Source organism: Ranitomeya variabilis, chromosome 2 (assembly GCF_051348905.1).
Source record: "Ranitomeya variabilis isolate aRanVar5 chromosome 2, aRanVar5.hap1, whole genome shotgun sequence".
NCBI classification, from domain to species: domain Eukaryota; kingdom Metazoa; phylum Chordata; class Amphibia; order Anura; family Dendrobatidae; genus Ranitomeya; species Ranitomeya variabilis.
In genome coordinates this window covers 946,227,344-946,253,825 of record NC_135233.1, presented here as the reverse complement: position 1 = coordinate 946,253,825, position 26,482 = coordinate 946,227,344, and the positions used below count along the sequence as shown (strand labels likewise).

The window sequence follows — 26,482 nt, the reverse complement described above, 5'->3', positions numbered from 1 at the left end:
CTTTGTGTCTGCTGATCAGGATGATTGGGTGGCTTTCTTGCCGTTGGCCGAGTTTGCCCTTAATAATTGGGCTAGTTCGGCTACTTTGGTTTCGCCTTTCTTTTGTAATTTTGGTTTTCATCCTCGTTTTTCTTCGGGGCAGGTTGAGCCTTCTGATTGTCCTGGTGTGGATTCTGTGATGGACAGGTTGCAGCAGATTTGGACTCATGTGGTAGACAATTTGACGTTGTCTCAGGAAAAGGCTCAACGTTTTGCTAACCGCCGTCGGTGTGTTGGTCCCCGGCTTCGGGTGGGGGATTTAGTCTGGTTATCATCTCGTCATGTTCCTATGAAGGTTTCTTCCCCTAAGTTCAAGCCTCGGTTTATTGGTCCTTATAAGATTTCTGAGATTATCAATCCGGTATCTTTTCGTTTGGCCCTTCCAGCCTCTTTTGCCATCCATAATGTTTTCCATAGATCTTTGTTGCGGAGATATGTGGTGCCCGTTGTTCCCTCTGTTGATCCTCCTGCCCCGGTGTTGGTTGAGGGGGAGTTGGAATATGTGGTTGAGAAAATTTTGGATTCTCGTTTTTCAAGGCGGAGGCTTCAGTATCTTGTCAAGTGGAAGGGTTATGGCCAGGAGGATAATTCTTGGGTTGTTGCCTCCGATGTTCATGCCGCTGATTTGGTTCATGCTTTTAACTTGGCTCGTCCTGATCGGCCTGGGGGCTCTGGTGAGGGTTCGGTGACCCCTCCTCAAGGGGGGGGTACTGTTGTGAATTCCGCTCTTGGGCTCCCTCTGGTGGTTGTAAGTGGCACTTTTGTGAGTTCTGCTCTTGGGCTCCCTCCGGTGGTTTTAAGTGGAACGGCTGCTCCTTGGATTTAGCAGTTAGCAGCTGCTTCCACTGATCGTCTATTCTGGCTCGGCTATTTAAGCCTGGCTCTATCCTTCAGCCAGTGCCAGTTGTCAATGGTTCCTGGTTGGATTCACATCTCTGCTTGGATTTCCCTGATGTTCTGACCAGTTCAGCAAAGATAAGTCCTTGCTTTGTTCTTTTGCAGTCCACATTTTGTGGACTTTATCGTTCAGCACTTTCTATGTTTTTTCTTGTCCAGCTTGTCAGTATGGATTTATTCAGTTAAGCTGGAAGCTCTGGGAAGCAGATTTACCCTCCACACCTTTAGTCAGGTGTGGAGATTTTTGTAAACTCTGTGGTGGATTTTTCTAGTTTTTTAATACTGACCGCACAGTATTCTGTCCTATTCTATCTATCTAGCTAGAGTGGCCTCCTTTGCTTCATCCTGATTTCATTCTGCATATGTCATTTCCCTCTCCACTCACAGTCAATATTTGTGGGGGGCTGTCTATCCTTTGGGGATTTTCTCTGAGGCAAGATAGCTTTCCTGTTTCTATCTTTAGGGGTAGTTAGTCCTCCGGCTGTGACGAGGTGTCTAGGGAGTGACAGGAACATCCCACGGCTACTTCTAGTGTTGTGTTAAGATCAGGAACTGCGGTCAGTACAGGTACCACCTCCTCCAGAGCTCGTCCCATGTTGCTCCTAAACCACCAGTTCATAACATCAGTCATCCTGGTCCCGTTGCAGAGAAACAGCTCCAAAGCATGATGCTCCCAACCCCATGCTTCACAGTAGGTATGGTGTTCTTTGAATGCAACTCAGCATTCTGTCTGCTCCAAAATGACGAGTTTTGTTTCTACCAAACAGTTCTACTTTGGTTTCATCAGACCATATGACATTCTCCCAATACTCTTGTGGATAATCCAAATGCTCTCTAGCAAACTTCAGATGGGCATGGACATGTACTGGCTTAAGCAGGAGGACACGTCTGGCACTGCAGGATCTGAGTCCCTGGTGGCGTAGAGTGTTACTGATGGTACCCTTTGTTACAGTTGTCCCAGCTCTATGCAGGTCATTCACTGAGTCCCCCCGTGTGGCTCTGGGATTTTTGCTCACTGTTCTTGTGATCATTTTGACCCCCCGGGGAGAGATCCTGCACGGAGCCTCAGATCAAGGGAGATTATCAGTGGTCTTGTATGTCTTCCATTTTCTTATTATTGCTCTCACAGTTGATTTCATCACACCAAGCTGCTTGCCTATTGCAGATTCAGTCTTCCCAGCCTGGTGCAGGGCTAACATTTTGTTTCTGGTGTCCTTAGACAGCTCTTTGGTCTTCACCATAGTGAAGTTTGGAGTGTGACTGTTTGAGGTTGTGGGCAGGTGTCTTTTATGCTGATAAGTTCAAAAAGATGCCATTACTACAGGTACTGAGTGGAGGACAGAGGACCCTCTTAAAAAAGAAGTTACAGGTCTGTGAGAGCCAAAAATCTTTTAAGATTTTAGGTGACCAAATACTTATTTTCCACCATAATTTGCAAAATAAATCTTGGCAAATCAGACAAGGTGATTTTCTGGATTTGTTTTCTCATTTTGACTCTCATTGTTGGGTTCTACCAATGATGTAAATTACAGGCTTCTCTCATCTTTTTAAGTGGGAGAACTTGCACAGTTGGTGGCTGAAAAAAAAAACTTTTTTCCCAGTGTATGTGTTATATATTTGTTCTTCTGATGGGCTGTCTATGAGGATGTTAAAATATCCATGATTTCTTGTAGTTTGTGTAAAATTGCTGTGACTTGTCTGACATTGATCTGAGTGTTGGAACAAAATTAATAATGTAAGTCTATGAGTCTGTGAAAAAATTGGACAACACTCTGATGATATCAATGTGCTGTTCATATTTCATGGACTGATAGGTGAAACTGAAGAACCTTTTTTCCCCATCAGAGAAAAAACTGATGAAAATCCTATCATACTCTGATGATGACACTGATGACAATCCCATAAAGATTTGATGAAACTATGATCAGTCACAAAGCACCGAGACTTAGTTTGAGCAGTTATCCTGTGCTAGCAGAGTCCCTTTAATCCTTAAGAGGTAATCTGACGCTGACACATTTTCCCATCAAGAGGTAAGAGGGGCCAGTGAAGTCACATCTACAGATATCTGCCAACAAACGTATGTGAGCAGCAGGTGTTACTCACCTGTTTTAATGAATAGGACACGTGTGATACCTGCCGCTTGAACACATGGGCTAGTAGATATCTCCAAAGTATGGATAGGTTATAGTTTGCCAAAATGAGAATACAAGTTTAAGCATTATTAATATATTTTTCCTAGTTTAGGATTAAAACTTCAGAATGTACATTAAACAGGTCCTGGAGTATATGGCATCTCTTCTGACTGACAGACCAGTATAATTTCTGTGTTTGAGGGACTGGAGGCTGTGGACATCTGGATAAGATTATTCATTCCTCTGTTCATTTACAAATCGATTCCCTCATAGTGAGGCATGAATTTATTTATTTCTCGGGAGGGGGTCGTCTTTTATGCTATTAATGTAGTAGCAACCCCATTGTGCTTATATAAACATTTTCTCCAATATATGTTTGAAATTCTCTCAGAGTTGTTAAGAAAATAAATAGGTTGCTTAATCTCTGTGGTTCATGGTCACCAGAATAGCATGGTGGCAGCCTGATGGAGTATGAGTGCAGTGCCCCGAGTGCTAGAAACACTGCGCTATATGACAGTGGCTTAGCATGAATGCCTTACACCTCTGGTTATGATTTGTTTGTTATTAATGGTATTAATGGCAATATATACTGTAATGCCTGATGTTATGGGAGCTGCTACTATCAGAAGTGGTGAACTTCAACATATGTAAGGGTATGTTCAGACAAAGTTTTTATGAGCAGATCCGTCCAAAAAACTATCACAAAAATAGCCCATAAACGCATAGAAGACTCTTCCTAGCTATTACCATTTTAGTCCTCTTTGCTGCTCATATGTAGCTTTTTCAATGTTTTTACAGCTTCAGGTTTTGAAAAATACTTGGTGGAATCTGCTGTAATATATGCAATGTCAAATCAAACAGGTGCAAAAAAAATGTTTCTGGAAAATCTTCTAAAATGCTTCAAAAATACTTCAAGTTCAATGTAGGAAATAGTTCTTCAAAACAAAAACTCCCCAAAAGATCATGTTTCCTGAAACTGTTTCTGCTTGAAAAACAGCATTTTTGAATGTCTCTATGTACAATGACAAATTATATTGTGATACCGTGTTAGCCAGAAAAATCGATGTGAATACTTTTATGCCCAATGACGATAAAAGTATTCTAGTAGTGATACCTTTATTGGCTAACCAGAAAGTAATGTTTACAGGCTGTCAGAGCTCAGTGGCTCCTTCTTCAGGCAAGATTACTAATAGATTAATAAGAAAAAGGAACAACATTTAAATGACACTAGGACTCAATTTAACACCTGGATTTATGAGTCACTACATGGATACAATTCACACCTCCACCAGAAGGACTCCAGATAACTAAAGGTACCTTCACACTAAACGATATCGCTAGCGATCCGTGACGTTGCAGCGTCCTGGCTAGCGATATCGTTTAGTTTGACACGCAGCAGCGATCAGGATCCTGCTGTGATATCGCTGCTCGTTGAATAAAGTTCAGAACTTTATTTGGTCGTCAGACCGGCGTTTATCGTCAGGTTTGACACCAAAAGCAACGATACCAGCGATGTTTTACGCTGGTAACCAGGGTAAATATCGGGTTACTAAGCGCAGGGCCGCGCTTAGTAACCCGATGTTTACCCTGGTTACCAGCGTAAAAGTAAAAAAAACAAACAGTACATACTCACCTGCGCGTCCCCCGCCGTCCGCTTCCTGCTCTGACTGAGCGCCGGCCCTAAAGTGAAAGTAAAAGCACAGCGGTGACGTCACCGCTCTGCTGTTAGGGCCGGCGCTCACACAGTGCAGGGAAGCGGACGCCGGGGGACGCGCAGGTGAGTATGTACTGTTTGTTTTTTTTTTACTTTTACGATGGTAACCAGGGTAAACATCGGGTTACTAAGCGTGGCCCTGCGCTTAGCAACCCGATGTTTACCCTGGTTACCCGGGGACCTCGGCATCGTTGGTCGCTGGAGAGTGGTCTGTGTGACAGCTCTCCAGCGACCAAACAGCGACGCTGCAGCGATCGGCATCGTTGTCGCTATTGCTGCAGCGTCGCTTAATGTGAAGGTACCTTAATATCATCATTTCCACTGCCTCTCCATTTGTAACAAAATGCCTAATTTGATTTCCTTGGCTTATCTTTATGAGGCTACACACCTCCCACCTCATGAACAAATGTCCTACTGTAGTATCATTTAAATGTTGTGCCTTTTTCTTATTAATCTATTTGCAATCTTGCCTGAAGAAGGAGCCACTGTGCTCTGAAAGCTTGTAAACATTATTTTCTGGTTAGCCAATAAAGGTATCACTCTGAGAATACTTTTGTCATCATTGGGCAGAAAAGTATTCACATTGAATGTCTCAAAAAATTCATCTGTGTATAGCCTAAGGGTTTGAACATGTGATATTTTTTTCAGGAGGGAACTGTTAAGGCTAGCGGAACGCACCGATTAAATATAGATGTTATTATTGGTGCGTTCGCAGCCCGGGGTCCACAGTGCAGGAGGAATCTGCTGCTAGCAAATGACGGCACTATATGGCAGTTTAAGCGAACTCTGTTACTTCACAGAGTCGCACGGAAACAAGATGCTGTGCCCTGTTAACCCCACAGGAGTTCACAGCTAACTGCCGAGCAGAAGGCAGTCTGTGGTCCCACAAACATACAATCTCCTCACCGGAGGAGCCGGTATTCTAGGGGCTTATTTCAGCCGAGTCCCTGAACACACACATAAATGTGACCACACTGGCGCATGCACATAACAGATTTGATACTAGCGCATGGCCGTGCGGCCATGCGAGCCTTATATAGCTGCAGCAAGTAAAAGACCTTCCTAGAAGGACTAATGAGAGACTGCCATACCTGAGCATGTGACCCTAGATCTCCACTGAGAGATCTTGCCCTGGGCATGCTCAGTGTGTGCAAAGCAGGACTTAGTCCTAGAACCTACAGGACCTTCCTGAAAGGACCAATGGACTTAGCTGCAGTATCTGACCATGTGACCCTCGATCTTCACTGAGAGATCTTACTCAGGGCATGCTCAGAACGAGAAAAGCAGGACTTAGTCCCAGAAGCGTCTGCTCGCCGCTGCCCAGCACTGATTTCAATGGCAGAAGCAGGAAAAGCAGCAGTAACTCTTTGTACAGAGTGGGACTGAGCAAGACGCTGGGACTGATGTCTCCGCTGAGCAGGCTCCACTGCGGCAGGAGAAGAATGGGAGACCGCAGTGGAGAAGGCCCGAGATTCCCCCTGTGCAGAGGCGGGAACTCGACCACTAACATTGCCCCCCCTCCTTGGGCCTCGCTATGCTCAAAGGCGGCAATGAGCTGCGGAGCCCGAATGTGTTCAACAGGCTCTCAGGACCGTAACCCTTCCAGTACACCAAATAAAACTTTTTGCCACATACCACCTTGCACCCCAGAATAGCGTTCACCTCGAAATCGTCTGTAGACGAACCCGATGTCCCGGCAGATGACTCAGAAAACCGGGACATGTATACGGGCTTAAGGAGGGACACATGAAAGGTGTCAGTGATACCTAGGTGTGGAGGAAGAGCTAGACGGTAGACGACAGGATTAACCTGTTCGAGGACCCAAGTAGCGAGGTGCAAACTTAGTGGACTCAACTCGCAGCCTGATGTTACGGGCGGAGAGCCACACTAAGTCGCCAGGAGCAAATATCGGAGCGGGGCGCCGATGTGCATTGGCGGAGGACCTCATTCTCTCCTTGGAGGCCCGGATGGCATTCTGAGTGCGGTCCCAAATGTCCCGTGCCCCAACAGCCCAGTCTGCCACCCTGGAGTCGGCAGAAGACACGGGCATAGGCACAGGAACCCACGGATGCTGACCGTATTTAAGAAGGAATGGAGTCTGCCCAGTGGAGTCGGCTACGGCGTTGTTAAGCGCAAACTCTGCCCATGGTAGCAAGGATGCCCAGTCATCCTGCCTAGCAGAAACAAAATGTCACAGATATGTGACCAGAGTCTGGTTGGCCCTCTCTACCAACCCATTCGTCTCGGGATGATATGCTGAAGAGAGATTCAACTCAATGCTGAGTAGACGACAAAACTCTCTCCAGAACCGAGACACAAACTGGGGACCCCGGTCACTGACAATTTTGTCTGGCATACCGTGTAGGCGAAAGACATGTTTAGTAAACAATGCTGCCAGAGCCCATGCAGAAGGTAGCCATGGAAGAGGCACCAAATGCACCATTTTGGAAAAATGGTCGGTGATCACCCAAATAATGGTGCAGCCACGGGACTTGGGTAAGCCCACCACAAAGTCCATCCCAACCATCTCCCAGGGCCTGTCTGCCACCGGCATGGGATAAAGTAAGCCAGCTGGCCGTTGTCGAGGAGACTTATTTTTGGCACAGGAGACACATGCCCGAATATAGTCTCCGACGTCACTGGCCATATGCGGCCACCAGTACGTCCTCGCCAGAAGCTCAGATGCCCTTTTGGTCCCAACGTGTCCACCCACCCTGGACGAGTGAGCCCAAGAGAGAACCTCCGGTCGCAAATTTGCTGGCACGAAAGTCTTACCCGGGGGCACAGACTCTAGCGAAACCGGAGCCACGGTCCTCAGACTCTCATAAGGGACGATAAGCCGAGGTTCCTCCTCCTCCTCCGCTGATGACACTACAGAGTGGGAGAGAGTATCAGCAAGAATGTTCTTCTCCCCGGAGAGAAAATGGAGGGTGAAATGGAACCGGGAGAAGAACAGGGACCATCTGGCCTGGCGAGAATTTAGCCGCTGGGCAGTCTGAATATAGACCAAGTTTTTGTGGTCGGTGAAAACTTGGAAGGGAAAACGAGCCCCCTCCAAGAGATGTCTCCACTCCGAGAAGGCCAACTTCATAGCTAGCAACTCTCTGTCCCCGATGGAATAATTCCTCTCCGCCGGTGTGAAGGTCTTAGAGAAAAAGAAGCAGGGATGCTTCTGACCTTGAGCATCCTTTTGGAATAGGACTGCTCCAGCACCGACAGACGAGGCATCCACCTCCATTATGAAAGGTTTATCTACATCAGGGCGATGTAGAATGGGAGCACTAGCAAAGTGGGACTTAATAGAGAGGAAGGCCTTGGAGACCTCTTCTGACCACAACTTGGGATTTGCTTCCTTTTTGGTGAGGGCAACCAAAGGAGCTACCAAAGTTGAGAAGTGGGGAATGAACTGGCGATAGTAATTAATGAACCCCATAAAGCGCTGCACCGCTTTGAGAGAATGGGGTTCTTGCCAGTCCATCACAGCCTGTAGCTTGGCAGGATCCATAGCCAATCCTTGGGCTGAGATGATATAGCCCAGGAAAGGCAAAGACTCCTGCTCAAACACACACTTCTCCAACTTGGCATAGAGGGAATTTGCCCGTAGGAGGTTGAAGACTTTGCACACATCTCTCCAGTGGGAGTCTATATCTGGAGAGTAGATGAGAATATCATCCAGGTAGACTACAAACGAGGTGGAGAGCATATCCCGGAAGATATCGTTTACAAAGTCTTGGAAAACGGCAGGGGCATTACAAAGCCCAAAGGGCATCACCAGATATTCGTAGTGCCCATCCCTGGTGTTAAAAGCCATCTTCCATTCGTCCCCCTCACGGATGCTAATCAGGTTGTAAGCACCCCGCAGATCTAATTTAGTAAACATTCTTGCTCCCCGAAGCCTTTCAAAAAGCTCAGATATCAGGGGCAGAGGGTACTTGTTCTTAACGGTGATGGCGTTAAGACCCCTGTAATCTATGCATGGATGTAATTCTCCGTTCTTCTTCTGCACGAAGAAGAAACCAGCCCCTGCAGGTGACACAGACTTCCTAATGAATCCCCTTGCCAGATTCTCCTGGATGTACTGAGACATTGCCTCCATCTCTGGGAGAGACAATGGGTAGACTCGACCTCGGGGAGGCTCAGCACCAGGCAAGAGGTCAATAGGACAGTCATAGGGGCGGTGAGGCAGAAGAGTCTCCGCAGCCCTTTTGGAGAACACGTCCGCATAGGGCCAATATTGCTTGGGGAGAGAGGAGAGATCTGCGGGTACCTCTGTAGTAGCAACCTGAACGCATTCCCTCTGACATCTACCTCCACATGATTCACTCTATCCCAAAATCCTGCCTGTGGACCACTCAATATGAGGAGAGTGGTACCGTAGCCAAGGTATCCCTAAGAGGACCTCATCAATTCCCTCAGGAATGACGAGCAGAGATATTATCTCCTGATGAGATGGCGACATGGATAGAGTAAATGGGATGGTCTGGTGTGTAATCTGTGAGGGCAGTGTCGACCCATTCACCACTCGTACGGTCACTGGTTGGGCGAGCATCACCAGAGGTATTGTGTGTCATTGGGCGAAGGCAGAAGACATAAAATTGCCCTCTGCCCCGGAATCCACCCAAAGCTCTACCGAATGAGTGGATGAGCCAATGGTAATTGTCCCCTTAAAGGACAATTTGGAGGCAAACATCGCCGTGTCTAGTGAACCTCCACCTACTACCACTAGACGCTGATGTTTCCCCGACCACTGAGGACATCTGGTGGCAAGATGTCCTAACTGCCGTCAAACATGACAGACCCTAAGTGCACGAGCGGTCTGGGACTTAGGTCCCGCTCGTAGCACCTCCATGGCCTCATGTGACTCGGGTGCCTGGACCGGAGATTCCAAAGGTTTGGTGAAGGTGGGAGCCAGCCGAAACCTCTGCCTACACTGGGCTCGCTCTAACCTCCGCTTGTTAAAACGGAGGTCAATACGAGTAGATACGGCTATTAACTCCTCCAGTGTGGCGGGAATCTCCCTAGTGACCAGAGCGTCCTTAACATGGTCAGCCAGCCCCCTCCAAAATATAGGGATGAGGGCTTTATCTGACCACTCCAGCTCAGATGCTAAGGTGCGGAAGTGGATGGAAAAATGGCTGACCAAGGACGAGCCCTGAGTCAGTGCCAACAGTTGGAGTGCCGTATCATGGGTGACTTGAGGTCCTAAAAAGACCTGTTTCAGAGTGCTCAGAAACAGCGGAGCACTCTGCACCACATGATCACCACGCTCCCACAGCGGCGTAGCCCACTCCAATGCCCTGTCCGACAGGAGAGACATAATGAATCCCACCTTTGCCCGCTCTGTAGGAAAACGTGCAGCCAGGAGCTCGAGGTGTATAGAGCACTGGCTCACGAAACCCCTACATGATTTGCCATCACCAGAGAACTTCTCTGGCAGCGGGAGGCGAGACAGGGTCAGAACAGGAGTGGCAGTGGACAAAGCTGCTGCAGCCATGCTAGCAGCCTGAACAGCTACTGCGGTAACATCCACAGCAGAGGTTGTGCACTCGAGAGCCACCAACCTACCCTCCAGCTGCCGGATGTACTGCAAAGATTGCTGTTTGTCCGCCATTGCTAGCCAGACCCTGGCGCTAGTATTATGTTAAGGCTAGTGGAATGCACCGATTAAATATAGATGTTATTATTGATGCGTTCACAGCCCGGGGTCCACCGTGCAGGAGGAACCTGCTGCTAGCAAATGACGGCACTATATGGCGGTTTAAGCGAACTCTGTTACTTCACAGAGTCGCACGGAAACAAGATGCTGTGCCCTGTTAACCCCACAGGAGTTCACAGCTAACTGCCGAGCAGAAGGCAGTCTGTGGTCCCGCAAACATACAATCTCCTCACCGGAGGAGCCGGTATTCTAGGGGCTTATTTCAGCCGGGGCCCTAAATCCACGCACACAATCTCCTCGCCGGAGGTGCCGGCATTCTAGGGGCTTATTTCAGCCGAGTCCCTGAACACACACATAAATGTGACCACACTGGCGCATGCACATAACAGATTTGATAATAGCGCATGGCCGTGCGGCCATGCGAGCCTTATATAGCTGCAGCAAGTAAAAGACCTTTCTAGAAGGACTAATGAGAGACTGCCATACCTGAGCATGTGACCCTAGATCTCCACTGAGAGATCTTGCCCTGGGCATGCTCAGTGTGTGCAAAGCAGGACTTAGTCCTAGCACCTACAGGACCTTCCTGAAAGGACCAATGGACTTAGCTGCAGTATCTGACCATGTGACCCTCGATCTCCACTGAGAGATCTTACTCTGGGCATGCTCAGAATGAGAAAAGCAGGACTTAGTCCCAGAAGCGTCTGCTCGCCGCTGCCCAGCACTGACTTCAATGGCAGAAGCAGGAAAAGCAGCAGTAACTTTTTGTACAGAGTTGGACTGAGCAAGACGCTGGGACTGACATCTCCGCTGAGCAGGCTCCACTGGGGCAGGAGAAGAATGGGAGACCGCAGCGGAGAAGGCCCAAGAGTCCCCCCGTGCAGAGGTGGGAACTCGACCCCTAACAGGAACATCCACTGCTTTTTCAAGAGGAAGGAGTTGTTTTTTTATTAAGCATCTTTTTAGTGTTTTTATGGTCATTTTTTGTGCTTTTTCAGTGTTTTGACAGCAAGTGTTTTTTAAGGTTTTTCCAGCATTTTTGTGGTATCGCTTGTGCTTGTTTTTCACAGCCTGTCTAACTACATTCAACAATGAATAAAACTGCTAGCAATTTTACAAGTGAAAATGCTTGCAAAACATTCAAAAGACGCCTAGCAATCTTCCTAATGACTTGCACTGTAAAGTACAGAATGTCTTCAGAGTGGGGAATGGCTGAAGAATAGTCAGCTCATTTCTTTTAATCTCTCGGCATCTTTGGAGACCTAAACCAGTTAAAAGATACTCGCACGACTGAATAAATGAACAGCAAATTTATTACAACTTTCAACAGATTTTTGGTATGTTAGGTCTAATTATTCTATCTATACATTTACTATAAGGTAATAATTTTAAATAATGGCAAAAAAATTTTTATGTTAACTCATAATATCTGTTTTATATTTCACAATATGGGACATACCCCAAATTAATGCGTTCCACATAATCCTCGATTTCTTTAGGGAAGACATTAATATATCTGAAAGTGCAATGGACTTCTGTCTTAACATAACAGGCACAAGGTTTTGGACATGCGATGCCTTGTGCAGGCAGAACAGCAAGCCAGAGGAGAAGGAAACAGCCAGGTAGACTTATATGACATCTGACTATTGGTTGCATCCTTAATTTTTGTTTTAAAGCAGCATCACCCTGGAAGGGAAAAAGAGAAACATTTCATGTCTAAATGTCATCTGTGATACAAAACACAAAATAGAACTTATAATCTGTCTTGTAATCTTTTTATTCCAAGCATATATCCGTTTATGACAGATTCCCTTCAAAGTGTATCTGTCGGTTCCTTAGAAAAAATGAGTTAAATAACATTTTTAAATCCCCAATTTGCCTTTCTTTTGCTGCTCTTTCGCAGAGCTTTTCACATTTATTTCTTCGGGTGGGAAAAATGTGTAATCTCTTCTTGCAGTCCAACTGGCTGATTCTTCACATGTGCTTTTACAGTTCCCTCCCAAATTCTGCCAATCACAGTTTGTCAGTATCTGAAACTGCTAGACTGCTAAATGAGCTGCTGAGCTGTCATTAGCGGCACCCGGTAATGATGGGAGAAAGAACACTAGGCAGAGAAGACTGAAGAAATGCTCAGTTGGTCTGTACAGCAGAGATTTCACATATTGTGCTCCAGAAGAAACAAAAGTGAATATCTCTGCAATGGAGTGACACAGCACAAAACAAAAAAGAGCAGCAGCATGAGGGGAGCTCAAGGATTTCTCACAAAGCATGTAACTCAATTTTTTGCCACATGTAATAGAACCTATAGTAAAATGTCTGTTTTAAATATTAATGAAAACAAAAATACTGGCGCATCATCTTGATTGTTGTTCAGTCATCCGATTTATGAATTAATTGACTTCTATGTGTTGCCATTTCCCTTGTCAATAGGATGTATCACAGCGTGCTTGAATCTGTCACACTCATTAGACAGTGTCAGGCAGTGTCGAGGGAGAGAGATTAGAGATAAGTGGATCAATCCATGGGGGATTGACTTCAAGTCACATTTCCTCAAATTCATAGGTCCCCACTTATTTGAAAAATCTTAGGTTTGATTCATAAGGATCGGTGAAAGATAAAATGGCTGTTGCCATTTTATACACTGCTGAAGATTCAGAATGTGGGCTAAGGATGTCAGGTGTGGCTAGGCGAGCTTCACCATAGTGCCCTACCGCTATCACATCATACAGTTTAGTGCAGCCAATCAGTGGACTATCACAGGAACTATGCTCAAAAAAGAGGGCCTGTCAAGCAGCAACATTTTATTCTTTTTCAGCATAGGAATAGAGACCAGAACGCACATTTTAATCCTCATAGGTACAGAAAATGGCCTAATCTGGTTGTGGAGTACTACTGCAGTGCTGAAACACACTTGAAAGTGGGAATGGTAGTCTAAGGCTACTTTCACACTAGCATAGTACTCGGCCCGTCGCAGTGCGTCGGGCCGACGTACCAACGCTAGCAGTGAATGCGCCGCACAACGGGGGCAGCGGATGCATTTTTCCAGTGCATCCGCCGCCCCATTGTGAGGTGCGGGGAGGTGGGGGCGGAGTTCCTGCAAGCACTTTTGCAGGATGCGTTTTTTCAACCAAACGACGCATAGCGTCGTGCAGTGCACGACGCTAGTGTGAAAGTAGCCTAAGTTTGTATATACTAATCCAAAGTCCAAAGATTCAAGTGATACACACATGGTCAAAATTGTTGGTACCCCTCGTTTAATGACAGAAGTTTAAACCCACAATGGTCACAGAAATAACTTGAATCTGACAAAAGTAATAATAAATAAAAGATCTATGAAAATGAACAAAATGAAAGTCAAACATTGCTTTTCAACCATGCTTCCACAGAATAAAAAAAAAATAAAACACATGAAATAGGCCTGGACAGAAATGATGGTACCCTTAGCTTAATATTATGTTGCACAACCATTTGAGGCAATCACTGCAATCAAACAATTCCTGTAACTGTCAATGAGACTTCTGCACCTCTCGACAGGTATTTTGGCCAACTCCTCAAGAGCAAACTGCTCCAGTTGTCTCGAGTTTGAAGGTTGCCTTTTCCAGACAGCATGTTTCAGCTCTTTCCAAAGATGCTCAATAGGATTTAGGTCAGGGCTCTTAGAAGGCCACTTCAGAAAAGTCCAATGTTTTCCTCTTAGCCATTCTAGAGTGTTTTTTAGCTTTGTGTTTTGGGTCATTATCATGTTGCAAGACCCATGACCTGAGACTGAGAACAAGCTTTCTGACACTGGGCAGCACATTTCTCTCTAGAATCCCTTGATAGTTTTGAGATTTCATTTCACAGATTCTAGACACCCTGTGCCAGCTGCAGTAAAGCAGCCCCAGAACATAACAGAGCCTCCTCTATGTTTCATAGTAGGGACAGTGTTCTTTTCTTGATATGCTTCATTTTTCTATCTGTAAACATAGAGCTTAATATGCCTTGCCAAAAAGTTCCATTTGGTCTCATCTTTCCATAGGACATTCTCCCAGAAGCTTTGTGGCTTGTCAACATATAGTTTGGCGAATTCCAATCTGGCTTTTTTATGGGGTTTTTTCAACAATGATGTCCTCCTTGGTCGGTTTTCATGAAGTCCACTTTGGCTCATACAACTACGAATGGTGCGATCTGACACTGATTATCCTTGAGCTTAAAGTTCACCTTTATTCTGTTTAGAAGTTTTTCTGGGCTCTTTTGTTACCATTTGTATTATCCGTCTCTTTGATTTGTCATCAATTTTCCTCTTGCGGCCACATCCAGGGAGGTTGGCTACAGTTCCATTGATCTTAAATTTAAGAATAATGTGTGCAACTTTAGTCACAGGAACATCAAGCCGCTTGGAGATAGACTTTTAACTTTTACCTTTAACATGTTTGTCTATAATTTTCTTTCTAATCTCCAGAGACAACTCTTTCCTTCGCTTCCTCTGGTCCATGTTGAGTGTGATACACACCATGTCACCAAACAGCACAGTGAGTATCCGTAGCCCTATATACAGGCCACTCACTGATTCCAAGATTGTAGACACCTGTGATGCTAGTTAGTGGACACACCTTGAGTTAACATGTCCCTTTTGTCACATTATTTTCAGGGGTACCATCATTTCTGCCCATGAGTTTTATTTTATTTTTTATTCTGTGGAAGCATGGTTGAAAAGCAATGTCTGACTTTCATTTGTTCATTTTCATAAATTTTTCATTTATTATTACTTTTGTCAGATTCAAGTTATTTCTGTGACCATTGTGGATTTTTCTGTCATTAAACGAGGGGTACCAACAATTTTGACCACGTGTTTATATATGTATATTATGTAGCTGGATAGTCATTCAGTATGACTTGTGAAATCATTTAGCTGTGATATAGTGCAATAACCGTGCCTTGATAGCTGCATTTTTTTAAATTCTTCACACACTACAAACAAGGAGGGCATTTTAATACCTCTCAGTCATAATTTTGGTATTATACCAAAAATCTGAAATCAAAGCCTGTGTGTTACAGATCGGCAAACTATAATTAATTTTTCTTAACTTAGAAAAGGCAAATAAAAAATCTCCATAATCCTGATATTTAAACACAAATGTTTACCTCCTAAAATTGCATACATAAAGAATTAAATAGAAAAAAGATTAAACTTTTGCAACTGTTTTACTTGTCAAATTTAACAATTGTAGGTGACACAACACTTTTGTTTTTTGACTTGTTTTCGCTAACATTTTTTTTTGTAAAATCCTTAAAATGGTGTACCCATTTCATAAATTTTGCACAATGCTTAAAATTGTCTTTTGTTCTGTCTTTAACTGCTTTTGTGAGGTTTTAGCATGAAAAATACCATTTTTCAAAATGTTGCAAAAAATGAGCCAAAATAACTGGCATAGATAAAATCACTTCAGGGGGTAAATGGATCAGAGTTGCGACAAATTTTGCAACTTTTTTTAAAAGTTGCATTTCATTAATGAGTCAAAACATCTGGAAAAGCCACATGACTTAAAAATCTGACAACTAACTAAACCACAAAAGACAATTTGCAAAAAGGCATAAATTGTGTCTGATTGAAAGGTAGTCATGCCAAATAACTGGTGTACATGCAATAATGACCAAAATCTATAAAAAAAATAAGGTTAGGTTACAACTGCTGTCATTACCACAAGTTCTTTTCCATACATGTGTCACGCTCCCGCTCACCTCGCCGCTGGTAACTTATGATACTCACCACTCTGCGGCATTTCGACGCGTCCCTGCTCGTCCCCGGGTTTCCTCTCTTGCACGGCTGGTTCTTCCTTCTTCTCGGGCGCATGTGCGCGCAGGGTTCTGCGGCTCGCGCGCTCTTGTTTCCCACTGATCCTGGCCGCTCTTGCTTCTCCGCTCTGTGCTCCTGGAGGACTCTGAACTGGAAGGTTTGTCACTGCCTTTCTTATCTGCCTGCCTCTTCCTCCCAGCAGTGCCTGTGGATCATTTGTGTACTACTTGTGATTCTGGCCCCTCGTCCTCCGGACATCCCGTCCTCCCGTCCGCTCCTGTGTCTTACTACCCTTTGTGTGCCTCCATATCTGGTTACTCATATCTGACCCCTTCCCTTTGTTTCCCTTACAGCTCCGCTCCTCCTGTGCCTCTGGTCCATCTCCGCTGCCTTGCCTTTGTCTCCCCAGTCTACCATCTGTATTCCATTCCCGTCCAGGTGTCCCTTCTCCTTTTGTTCCTGCCATCGTTTACCTTCTTCCCTGTTCTGTCTGTTTTCTTGCTCTCCAGCCTAGTCACCCCCTTCCTGTCCTATTCTTTAGGTGCCAGCTACCGCGGCAGTAGTCTCCCTTGAGCCTGCCCCAAACGCTCCCTGTATAGGGGGTGGGTCTCTGGGTCTACTCGCTCTGGGTAGGTTCGCTGTCGCGGCCCAGCGGGTTCACCCTTGGAGATCTTCTAGCATTCTCACAACATGTAACCAAACAACCATTTTTCAGGCATTGTTACTACCTCTTGACATTTTACTTTGTCCTTTTTGGGCAGGCAATCTGTCAACAGGTTTTTACTATGCAGTCTGAGAGCACCATGATAAAGGGTCTGAGACTCTGATTTCATCCATGTGTCACTTGCTGGTCTACATGTTGTAATTTTCATACAATCTCTACACTGTGTTCCAAATTATTATGCAAGTTGGATTTAAGTGTGATAAAGATTTAATTGTTTTGTTTTTCAAATAAACTCGTAGATGGTATTGTGTCTCAGGGCTCAATGGATCACTGAAATCAATCTTAAACACATGGAATAATTAGTTTTCCAGGTGATTCTAATTAAAGGAAAACTACTTAAAAATGATGTTCCACATTATTAAGCAGGTCACAGTTTTCAAGTAACATGGGAAAGAAAAAGGATCTCTCTGCTGCTGAAAAGCATCAAATAGTGCAATGCCTTGGTGAAGGGATGAAAACATTAGAAATTTCCCGAAAACTTAAGCGTGATCATTGTATTGTGGCTGTATCTGAGCACAGATGTGTTTGTGCTGATAAAGGCATAATGAGGAAGATTTCTGCCAGGCAAGGTAATCGGATTAAGAGAGCAGCTGCTAAAAAGCCATTACAAAGCAGCAAACAGTTATTTGAAGCTGCTGGTGCCTCTGGAGTCCCTCGAACCTCAAGGTGTAGGCTCCTTCAAAGGCTTGCTGTGGTGCATAAACCTACTATTCGGCCACCCTTAAACAGTGTTCACAAGCAGAAATGGTTGCATTGGGCCCACACATACATGAAGACTAATTTCCAAACATTCTTGTTTACTGATAAGTGTTGAGCAACCCTGGATGGTCCAAATGGATGGAGTAGTGGATGGTTGTTGTATGGCCACCATGTCCCAACAAGGCTGCAACAACAGCAAGGAGGTGGAGGAGTCATGTTTTTGGCCGGAATCATGGAGAAACAGCTGGTAGGGCCCTTTAAGGTTCCTGAAGGTGTGAAAATGACCTCTGCAAAGTATATAGAGTTCTGACAACTTTCCTCCATGGTATAAAAAGCAGAAATGTGCCTTCAGGAGCAAAATCATCTTCATGCATGACAATGCACCATCTCATGCTGCAAAGAAATGCTCTGAGTCATTGGCTGCTATGGGCATAAAAGAAGATAAACTCATGGTGTGGCCACCATCTTCCCCTGACCTCAACCCTATAGAGAACCTTTGGAGTATCATCAAGCAAAAGATCTATGAGGGTGGGAGGAAGTTCACATCAAAACAGCAGCTCTGGGAGGCTATTCTGACTTCATGCAAAGAAATACAAGCAGAAACTATCCAAAAACTCACAAGTTCAATGGATGCAAGAATTGTGAACGGGTAGTGAATTTTATTAAACTGACTGTCATTTGCACCAACCATTTAGGAAAATCAGAGAAAAATGTCATTTGCATAATAATTTGGAACATAGTGTAGTTTCTGTGCTGCAGATCTAGCAGTGCTCAGAATGCTGAGCCCTATATAACCCTGTGCACACCCAATGAATGGCAGCTTTCTTTGTACACTGTACATTGACTTCAAGCTGCTAATCAGGGGTTGGTGCATGGTTGCACAAGGCAGCCAGTCCTGTACAAATAATATTCTGCTGACAAAGCACTGGTTTTATTGAAACAACACACAGCCCATTGCCAGTAAGTGACATATCGTTGGAGTCAGGCTCTCAGCCCCAACGTCTTGCTACTCTTAGATTACATAGCAAAAGTTGTCTGACACATTCCCTTTAATCAGCTTTAATTCAAAATTTGCAAACAAATTATTACAGTAAATTGAGGAAACTGTTCAGTTAAGCACTAAAGATGGCACGTTCCCTGAGTTTTTCCAGTAAGATGGTGCACCACCACATTATGGGTGTCAGGTCCGAGCAAAGTCGGACTGGAGCACCTTGGGCCCACCAGAGAAAATTATTTGGGGCCCACTATATAGCTACATAGAAATAAATACAAGACCACCAATTGTGCGACTTACGCCCCTTATGTGAGGAAGCCAGTCAGGCGAAACGGCACTGTCGGGGTTGCTGTGGAGCACTCTCTGCTTGGCGTTTACACTGATATAAGTTTGATTCTTTTGGCATTATTTATGGGCATGGTCCAATTTTTATAGCACGATGCACCTTATTTCAGCTCTATATTAGCATTAGGAGTGTATTAATGGATCTATATAGCTACAGATATTATAGGAATTTTGTTTCCATAAAATTCTTTTTATGATTTACTGTATCTCCTAATTCTTTAGGATTTATACCAGATTAGTGCAGTTGGTGTGCATATTGGTACCGGTAGCCTTCATATATTATATTTTATTGCCATTTTTGCATTTCTCCTGCTGAGATGTTGTTCCCAGCTATTTTATGAAGAGGTTTTTCTTGTTGTAAATATTGTTTTAATCATTTGTTAATAAAATTATATATTTTATTTATATGGTGTAGTTTGCTAAAGCCTCGTTTTTCCTCATTTATTTCGCATGGGGAAATTGGTTTGCCATGATATAAGGTAGTACACATCTTAATTATGTTGCAGGGGTTGGGGTCGCCCCCTCAAAGAAAATAAAGTAGCCCCCTCATAGGGTACAATGTATCCCCCTCACAGAATATAATGCAGCCCCCATAGGGTATAATGTAGCCCCCTTAGAGTATAGTGCAACCCCCCTCACAAGGTATAATGCAGCCCCTTCATGGAATATAATGTAGCACCCTCATAGGTTATCATGCTGCCCCCTCTCATAGGGTATCATGCAGCTCACTCCCCCCATAGTGCATCATGCAGCTCACTCCCCCCATAGGGCATCAAGCAGCTCTCTCCCCCATAGGGCATCATGCAGCTCTTTCCCCCATAGGGTATCATGAAGCTCACCCTCCCCATAGGGTATCAAGCAGCTCACCCTCCCCATAGGGCATCATGCAGCTCACTCCCCCATAGGGCATCATGCAGCTCACTCCCCCCATAGGGCATCATGCAGCTCATTCCCCCCATAGGGTATCATGCAGCTCACCCTCCCCATAGTTTATCACCTCTCCTCCTCGCTCCCACACTGACTCCAGCAGCGGTTCTGCTCCGATGTCAGGAGCTGCGCTGCTGTCGGCCTCACACACAGCAGGTGTGCGATGAAGTGACGTCATCATGCACCTGCTGTGTGTCAGCGGTGAGGGGAATCATGGGAGAGGGAGCATCTGACGCTCTCTCCCCATTAACGAGCGTTGGGGGGGGCATTGGTGCCAGGACCCCTGGCTTACGGCCCCATAGTGACCATGTGAGCTGGGGGCCCCTGAGGGAGCGGCGGGGGGCCCTGGTCTACGGGCTCTGATAGCGGGCAGTGTTTAGCCGCAATTTGTGGTTAACGCTGCCCGCTATTATAGTGAAATGAATTCACTCCTCTTCACGTCCATGGGGGCATGGGGAAGCGTGAATATTAATTTTACTTTAGCAGCGGGGACAGGCTTAGGCTTCCTGTCACCCGCTGCTTCTCTGCCGGTACTGGGGGCCCCATAGCAGCTGCGTGGTGTGTGCTATTAGCGACACCCCACTTGCTGGGGGCCCTTGGAGCAGCAGGGGCTCTAGGCACTGCTGGCACTGTATGCCAGCAGGTGTCAGAGCCTGGGGCCACCGGAGAACCCTGGGTCCGAGCATTCCTACATGAACAGTTTCCTGAAAGTGGATTGATCGTCCTGTGCCAGTTGAATGGCCACCAACGTCTCCCGATCTGACCCATTAGACTTTTATCTTTGGGGTCATCTGAAGGCAATTGTCTATGCTATGAAGATACAAGATATGCAGCATCTGAAAGAACAGATACTGGAAGCCTGTGCTATCATTTCTTCTGCGGTGTTGCTATCAGTGTGTCAAGAGTGGGAGAAGAGGGTCGCTTTGACAATTCAACACAATGGGCAGCACTTTGAACACATTTTATAAGTGGTCATAAACTTGTAAATAACTCATGAAATAATAAAGTTACATTAAAACAAAGCACACCACTGTTTTTATTGTTAAATTCTCAATAAGTTTCATGTGTCACATGACCCTCTTCCCATTGAAATAAATAAAGTTGAATTCAAAATGGCCAACTTCAAAATGGCCGCCATGGTCACCATCCATCTAGAAAAGTTTTCCCCTTCCCATATACTAATGTGCCACAAACAGGAAGTTGATATCACTAACCATTCCCATTTTATTTAGGTGTATCCATGTAAATGTCCCACCCTGTATATAAAGCCGCACCTAGAACATTATAGGCCAAACCAAAATGGGAAGATGTATAGCACCTAGAAGGGAGCAAACCAAGAAGGTAGAATAAGAATAAAAGAACAATCGGCATTCGGACAGGAAAGGAACAGAGCAATAGCTCAACATTCAGAAGAACCGACCACTAAGCAAAAGGTCACCAGAACAAATCCCCAAACTGAGCCATGAAAATACCCCCCTTCTACAAGGGGCCACTGTACCCTCAGAAACCTGATTATCCAACATCGCTGATAGAATTCCCTCACCAGTAGTGTTGAGCATTCCGATACTGCAAGTATCGGGTATCGGCCGATACTTGCTGTATCGGAATTCCGATACCGAGATCCGATATTTTTGTGATATCGGGTATCGGTATCGAAACAACATTAATGTAAAAATGTGTAAAAGAGAGAATTAAAATAAAAAATATTGCTATACTCACCTCTCCGACGCAGCCTGAACCTCAGCGCGGGAAGCGGCAGCGTTCTTTGTTTAAAATTCGCGCTTTTCTTTCCTTTACGTGAAGTCCCGGCTTGTGATTGGTTGCGTGCCGCCCATGTGACCGGGATGCAACCAATCACAGCAAGCCGTGACGTAATTTCAGGTCCTTCAGGATTTTAAAATTACGTTCCGGCGTTGTGATTGGTTGCGTCGCAGTCACATGGGCGACGCAACCAATCACAGCAAGCCGTGACGTAATTTCAGGTCCTTAAGGATTTTAAAATTACGTCCCGGCTTTGTGATTGGTTGCGTCGCAGTCACATGGGAGACGCAACCAATCACAAGCCGTGACGTCACGGGAGGCTGGACACGCGCGCATTTTAAAATGGGCGCGTGTCCAGCCTCCCGTGACGTCCCGGCTTGTGATTGGTTGCGCCGCGGTCAACCAATCACAAGCCGGGAGGCTGGACATGCGCGCATTTTAAAATTTTAAAATTTTAAAATGCGCGCGTGTCCAGCCTCCCGGCTTGTGATTGGTTGACCGCGGCGCAACCAATCACAAGCCGGGACGTCACGGGAGGCTGGACACGCGCGCTTTTTAAAATGGGCGCGTGTCCAGCCTCCCGTGACGTCCCGGCTTGTGATTGGTTAATGGCGGCCATGTTGCCGGGACGCGGACCAATCACAGCAAGCCGTGACGTAATTTCGTCACGGCTTGCTGTGATTGGTCCGCGTCCCGGCAACATGGCCGCCCTGACCAATCACAAGCCGGGACTTCACGTAACCAAGTAAAAGCGCGAATTTTAAACAAACAACGCTGCCGGTTCCCTCGCTGAGGTCCAGGCTGCGTCGGAGGGTGAGTATAGCGATATTTTTTATTTTAATTCTTTCTTTTACACATTTATATGGATCCCAGGGCCTGAAGGAGAGTTTCCTCTCCTTCAGACCCTGGGAACCATCAGGAATACCGTCCGATACTTGAGTCCCATTGACTTGTATTGGTATCGGGTATCGGTATCGGATTGGATCCGATACTTTGCCGGTATCGGCCGATACTTTCCGATACCGATACTTTCAAGTATCGGACGGTATCGCTCAACACTACTCACCAGCCAATCTGCATGAAAATCCTCTGAGTCAACCCAAGAGTTATCGTCAGGACCATAATATTTCCACTTTACGAGATACTATAGATGGCGCCTGACCCACCTGACGCCAACAAATTACTCAGCCTCATATTACCAGTTCTCCTTCAAATCCTCCTCAATTATGTCTTGAGGAACAGGTGTCCCCTCAAATCATGTTAAAAGGGAAGAATGGAAAGAATTATTGATCTTCCAGGCAACAGGGAATTGCAACTTAACTGTCACAGGATTTAAAATTTTAATATTTTTATAAGGCACTACAAATTTAAAGGCAAACTTCCTAGACGTGACCTTTAAGCGTAGATTTTTTGAGGACAACTACACAAAGTCCCCTACCCTAGAGACGGAAACTTTCCTGCACCTGCACCTCTTTTGACCCGGTCGCTAGCTACCAAAAGACCCATTTCGACCTCCTTCCACATTTTCATTAAAGGGGAACTAGATCTCTCCTCCTCTAGCATAGAGCTCTGTAACTCAGAAAAGTTCCCAAATACTGTATGAAAACCCCTGCAGCAAAAAAAGTGAGGTCCCAGTAGCCATAGAGGTACAGTTATTCAGAGCAAACTCGGCAAGAGACAAAAATTCCACCATGTCTTCCTGATTAGAAGAAACAAAGCATCTTAATTCCTGCTCCACTTCTAGGTTCATCCTTTCAGTTTGTCCATTAGTCTCGTGATGATAACCTGAGGAAAATTACAACATGATACTCAATCTGGAGAAAAAACTATGGCAATAGCTAGCCAGAATTTGAACCCCTCTATCTGAAATTATGTTTTTGCTAACACCAAGCAATTTAAAAATATGAGAAATGAACAAAGTTACTAAGCTCTTAGAAATTGTCAACTTTTGAAGTGAAACCAAATGAACTAGTTTGCTAAAACAGTCCACCACCAACCACATGACTGTATTACTGCCAGAGTTAGGCAAATCTGTGGATCAGTGGGTCTAAGGCTGTAATGGAACATCATTTGGCAAGAGATAACCTGCTGGTGCTTGAGGAAATTCTATAGCTCTGGCATTAATGGACATACTCTTTAATATCCCTTCAAGCACTCTGCCACCAAAAGCACCTAGAAATAGATCTCAAAGTTGTAGACGAACCCAGATGCCCAGCTAAAAATAATCATGTATTCAATTAATAAGATCATAAAAAGGACAGTATATAAAGTATGTTCACAGGTAAACCTTCTGGCACACTGTCTTGAGCATACTGAATGCGCTGCCTGTGATCTACCTCCAGGGCACCAACCACCATCCATTAACTAAGAATATTGACAGGTTTTTCATCCTTCAAATCTGGGACAAAGCTATGGGACATAGCCTAAGCCTTGACATTCTTAGCTCTGGGGATATAAGTAACAACAAAATCAAAACAAGCACAAGAAAGCGTCCACCGAGCCTGTCTGGTGTTTAAGAACTTAGTAGCATTAATATACAACATGTTCTTATGATCAATAAAAACACCCTTTCATCCAATGTCTCCATTCATCAAAGGCTCTTTTAACCACCAGACGCTCTTCATCATCTACATCATAATTAAACTCAGCTTGAGAGAACTTCTGGGAAAAAAAGCATAAGGATGAAGATACTCACTTTTTTCTGTGAAAGATTAACTCCCATCCCAATAGCGGAAGCATCTACCTTAACAAAGAAAGGCAGATTGACCTCAAGTTGGGTGCGAACAGGGGCCTTAGAAAAAGCTGTCTTGAGAGCAGAAAAAGCATTTACCTCCTTGACTGACCAAGAAGAAAATTCTGTTCCCTTCTTGGTCATTTTCGTTAAAGGCTTGGCTAGGAACAAAAGTTGTCAATGAACTTCAGATATAAATTTGCAAAGCCAAGAAATCTCTGCAACCCTTTCATGTTTATTGGCTGGACCCAAGTGGCTGACCTATGTGGCGGAAGAACATCAAACTCAGCTTCAGAAAAAATATCACAGAAGTCCTGAATGAATTCTGGAAGGTGAGTTTTTACAGAAGGCAAATACCTCAACAGACATGCAGAAAACCAGGAGTCACCCCATGACCTGATCTCTTCAGTCTCTCACTTGATTACAGGTTTGTGCTTAATTAACTATGGCAGGCTTAACACTAACTTTGCAGGTGGAAAAGGAAAAACCACGAATGAAATGGATTTCAAATGTAACACTCGAACTTTCATACATACATCCTTAACCTTCATAGTAATATGACTTCTTGAATGAGAAGGCTAAGAGTAGATACATTATACCCACTGTTTATAGCAAAATTATGAATCAATTAGATTCAAGACAGAATCTAAATCCACAAATGCAATCATAAATATAAAACCGGACTTAGTGTCCAGGGACTCCTGTAAGAAAAACCTAGATGTCTGAACAAGAGACAATCTCAGATTCTTGGAACTTACATCTTTACATTTCAAAGTCTCTTTTTTTCTTTATTTCAGAAATTCATTTTTATATTTGAAATATTGAACCACAACGTGACCTGAACAACCACAGTATAAACAAAACTGAGCTGATGCTCCAAGTTCTGTACCAGTTCTATGGTTTCTGCAAGAACCAATTTTGATAGATTCACAAATTTCTTCTGACAGTGAGGAAGATGCTACTGAAATGCTATTATCTCTTAGTCATTTATCTAAACTAACAGTAAGTGTCATAGCATTCTCCATGGACTGCGGCCAGGAACTGTAGACCAGCATTCACATAATCTGATCCGAAAGTCTGTATCAGAATTGACTCCGAAGAGCAGGGTCATTCTAGTAGGTCTCTACTGCCCAGCGTCTAAACTCTGAACAGTATTTCTCAGCTTTACGGCCTCCATGATCCAACTTACGGATATTGGTTTCAGATACAGCGACTTTGTAAGGGTCATCATAAATACCAAGAGCCAAAAAAAATCTCTACAGAGGGAAACACAGGGCAATCCTCCGGCAAAAATAATGCCCAATCCTTTGGATCTCCATGGAGTAAACACAAAACAATGTCTAGTTGTTGAATCTCAGACTCATCGCATACAGAATGTAGGCGAAAATATAATTTACACAAGGCAGAAAAAACCAGAAAACTAAGCGTATGTGCACACGTTGCGGATTTTGCTGCGGATTTACAGCAGTTTTCCATGAGTTTACAGTACCATGTAAACCTATGGAAAACAAAATCCGCAGTGCACATGCTGAGGCAAAAAACGCGCGGAAACGTAGCGTTTTTTATTCCGCAGCATGTGAATTCTTTGTGCAGATTTCACAGCGGTTTACACCTGCTCCATAATAGGAATCAGCAGGTGTAAAATCGCAGGTGGAATCCGCACAAAATCCACAAAAAATTGAGGTAAATCCGCTGTAATTCTGCAGGAAATCAGCAGTGCAGTTTACCTGCGGATTTACCAAAATCAGTCCTGAAAAATCGGCAGAGTAATCCGCAGCGTGTGCACATACCCTTACTTTTGTCCCTGTCTAATCAATCCAGCAACTTTACTTGGGGCTCAACTGTAATGCTCTGTAGACCTGAGTTCTTCAGAACAGCAGAATTTGCATGCTGTTGTTGTCACTTGATATCCCCAACCTCCAGGGTTAAAGACTGCAGTTGTGCGACCAAGGCATTTTACAATATCCATGCTGACGCCTCAGAATGCATTAATAGTGTGGCTATCATATTATGAACGTGTTCACACTCAGACCAGGGTGACGTCGCACCTACACCAAAGTGGTTCTTGTACAGACTAGAAAGGCCCTAGC

At 44.7% G+C, this 26,482-nt stretch overlaps 1 protein-coding gene across 1 annotated transcript in view; it reads right to left on the bottom strand.

Annotated features, from left to right (window-relative positions):
• IGSF10 (immunoglobulin superfamily member 10) overlaps positions 1–26,482 on the bottom strand; it is a 106,364-nt gene that overhangs the window by 48,662 nt on the left and 31,220 nt on the right. The window contains exon 2 of the mRNA XM_077290751.1: positions 11,895–12,121. Within this exon, the coding sequence (XP_077146866.1) occupies positions 11,895–12,091 (197 nt within the window). The 5' untranslated portion in view covers positions 12,092–12,121. The remainder of the gene's footprint in view (positions 1–11,894; positions 12,122–26,482) is intronic.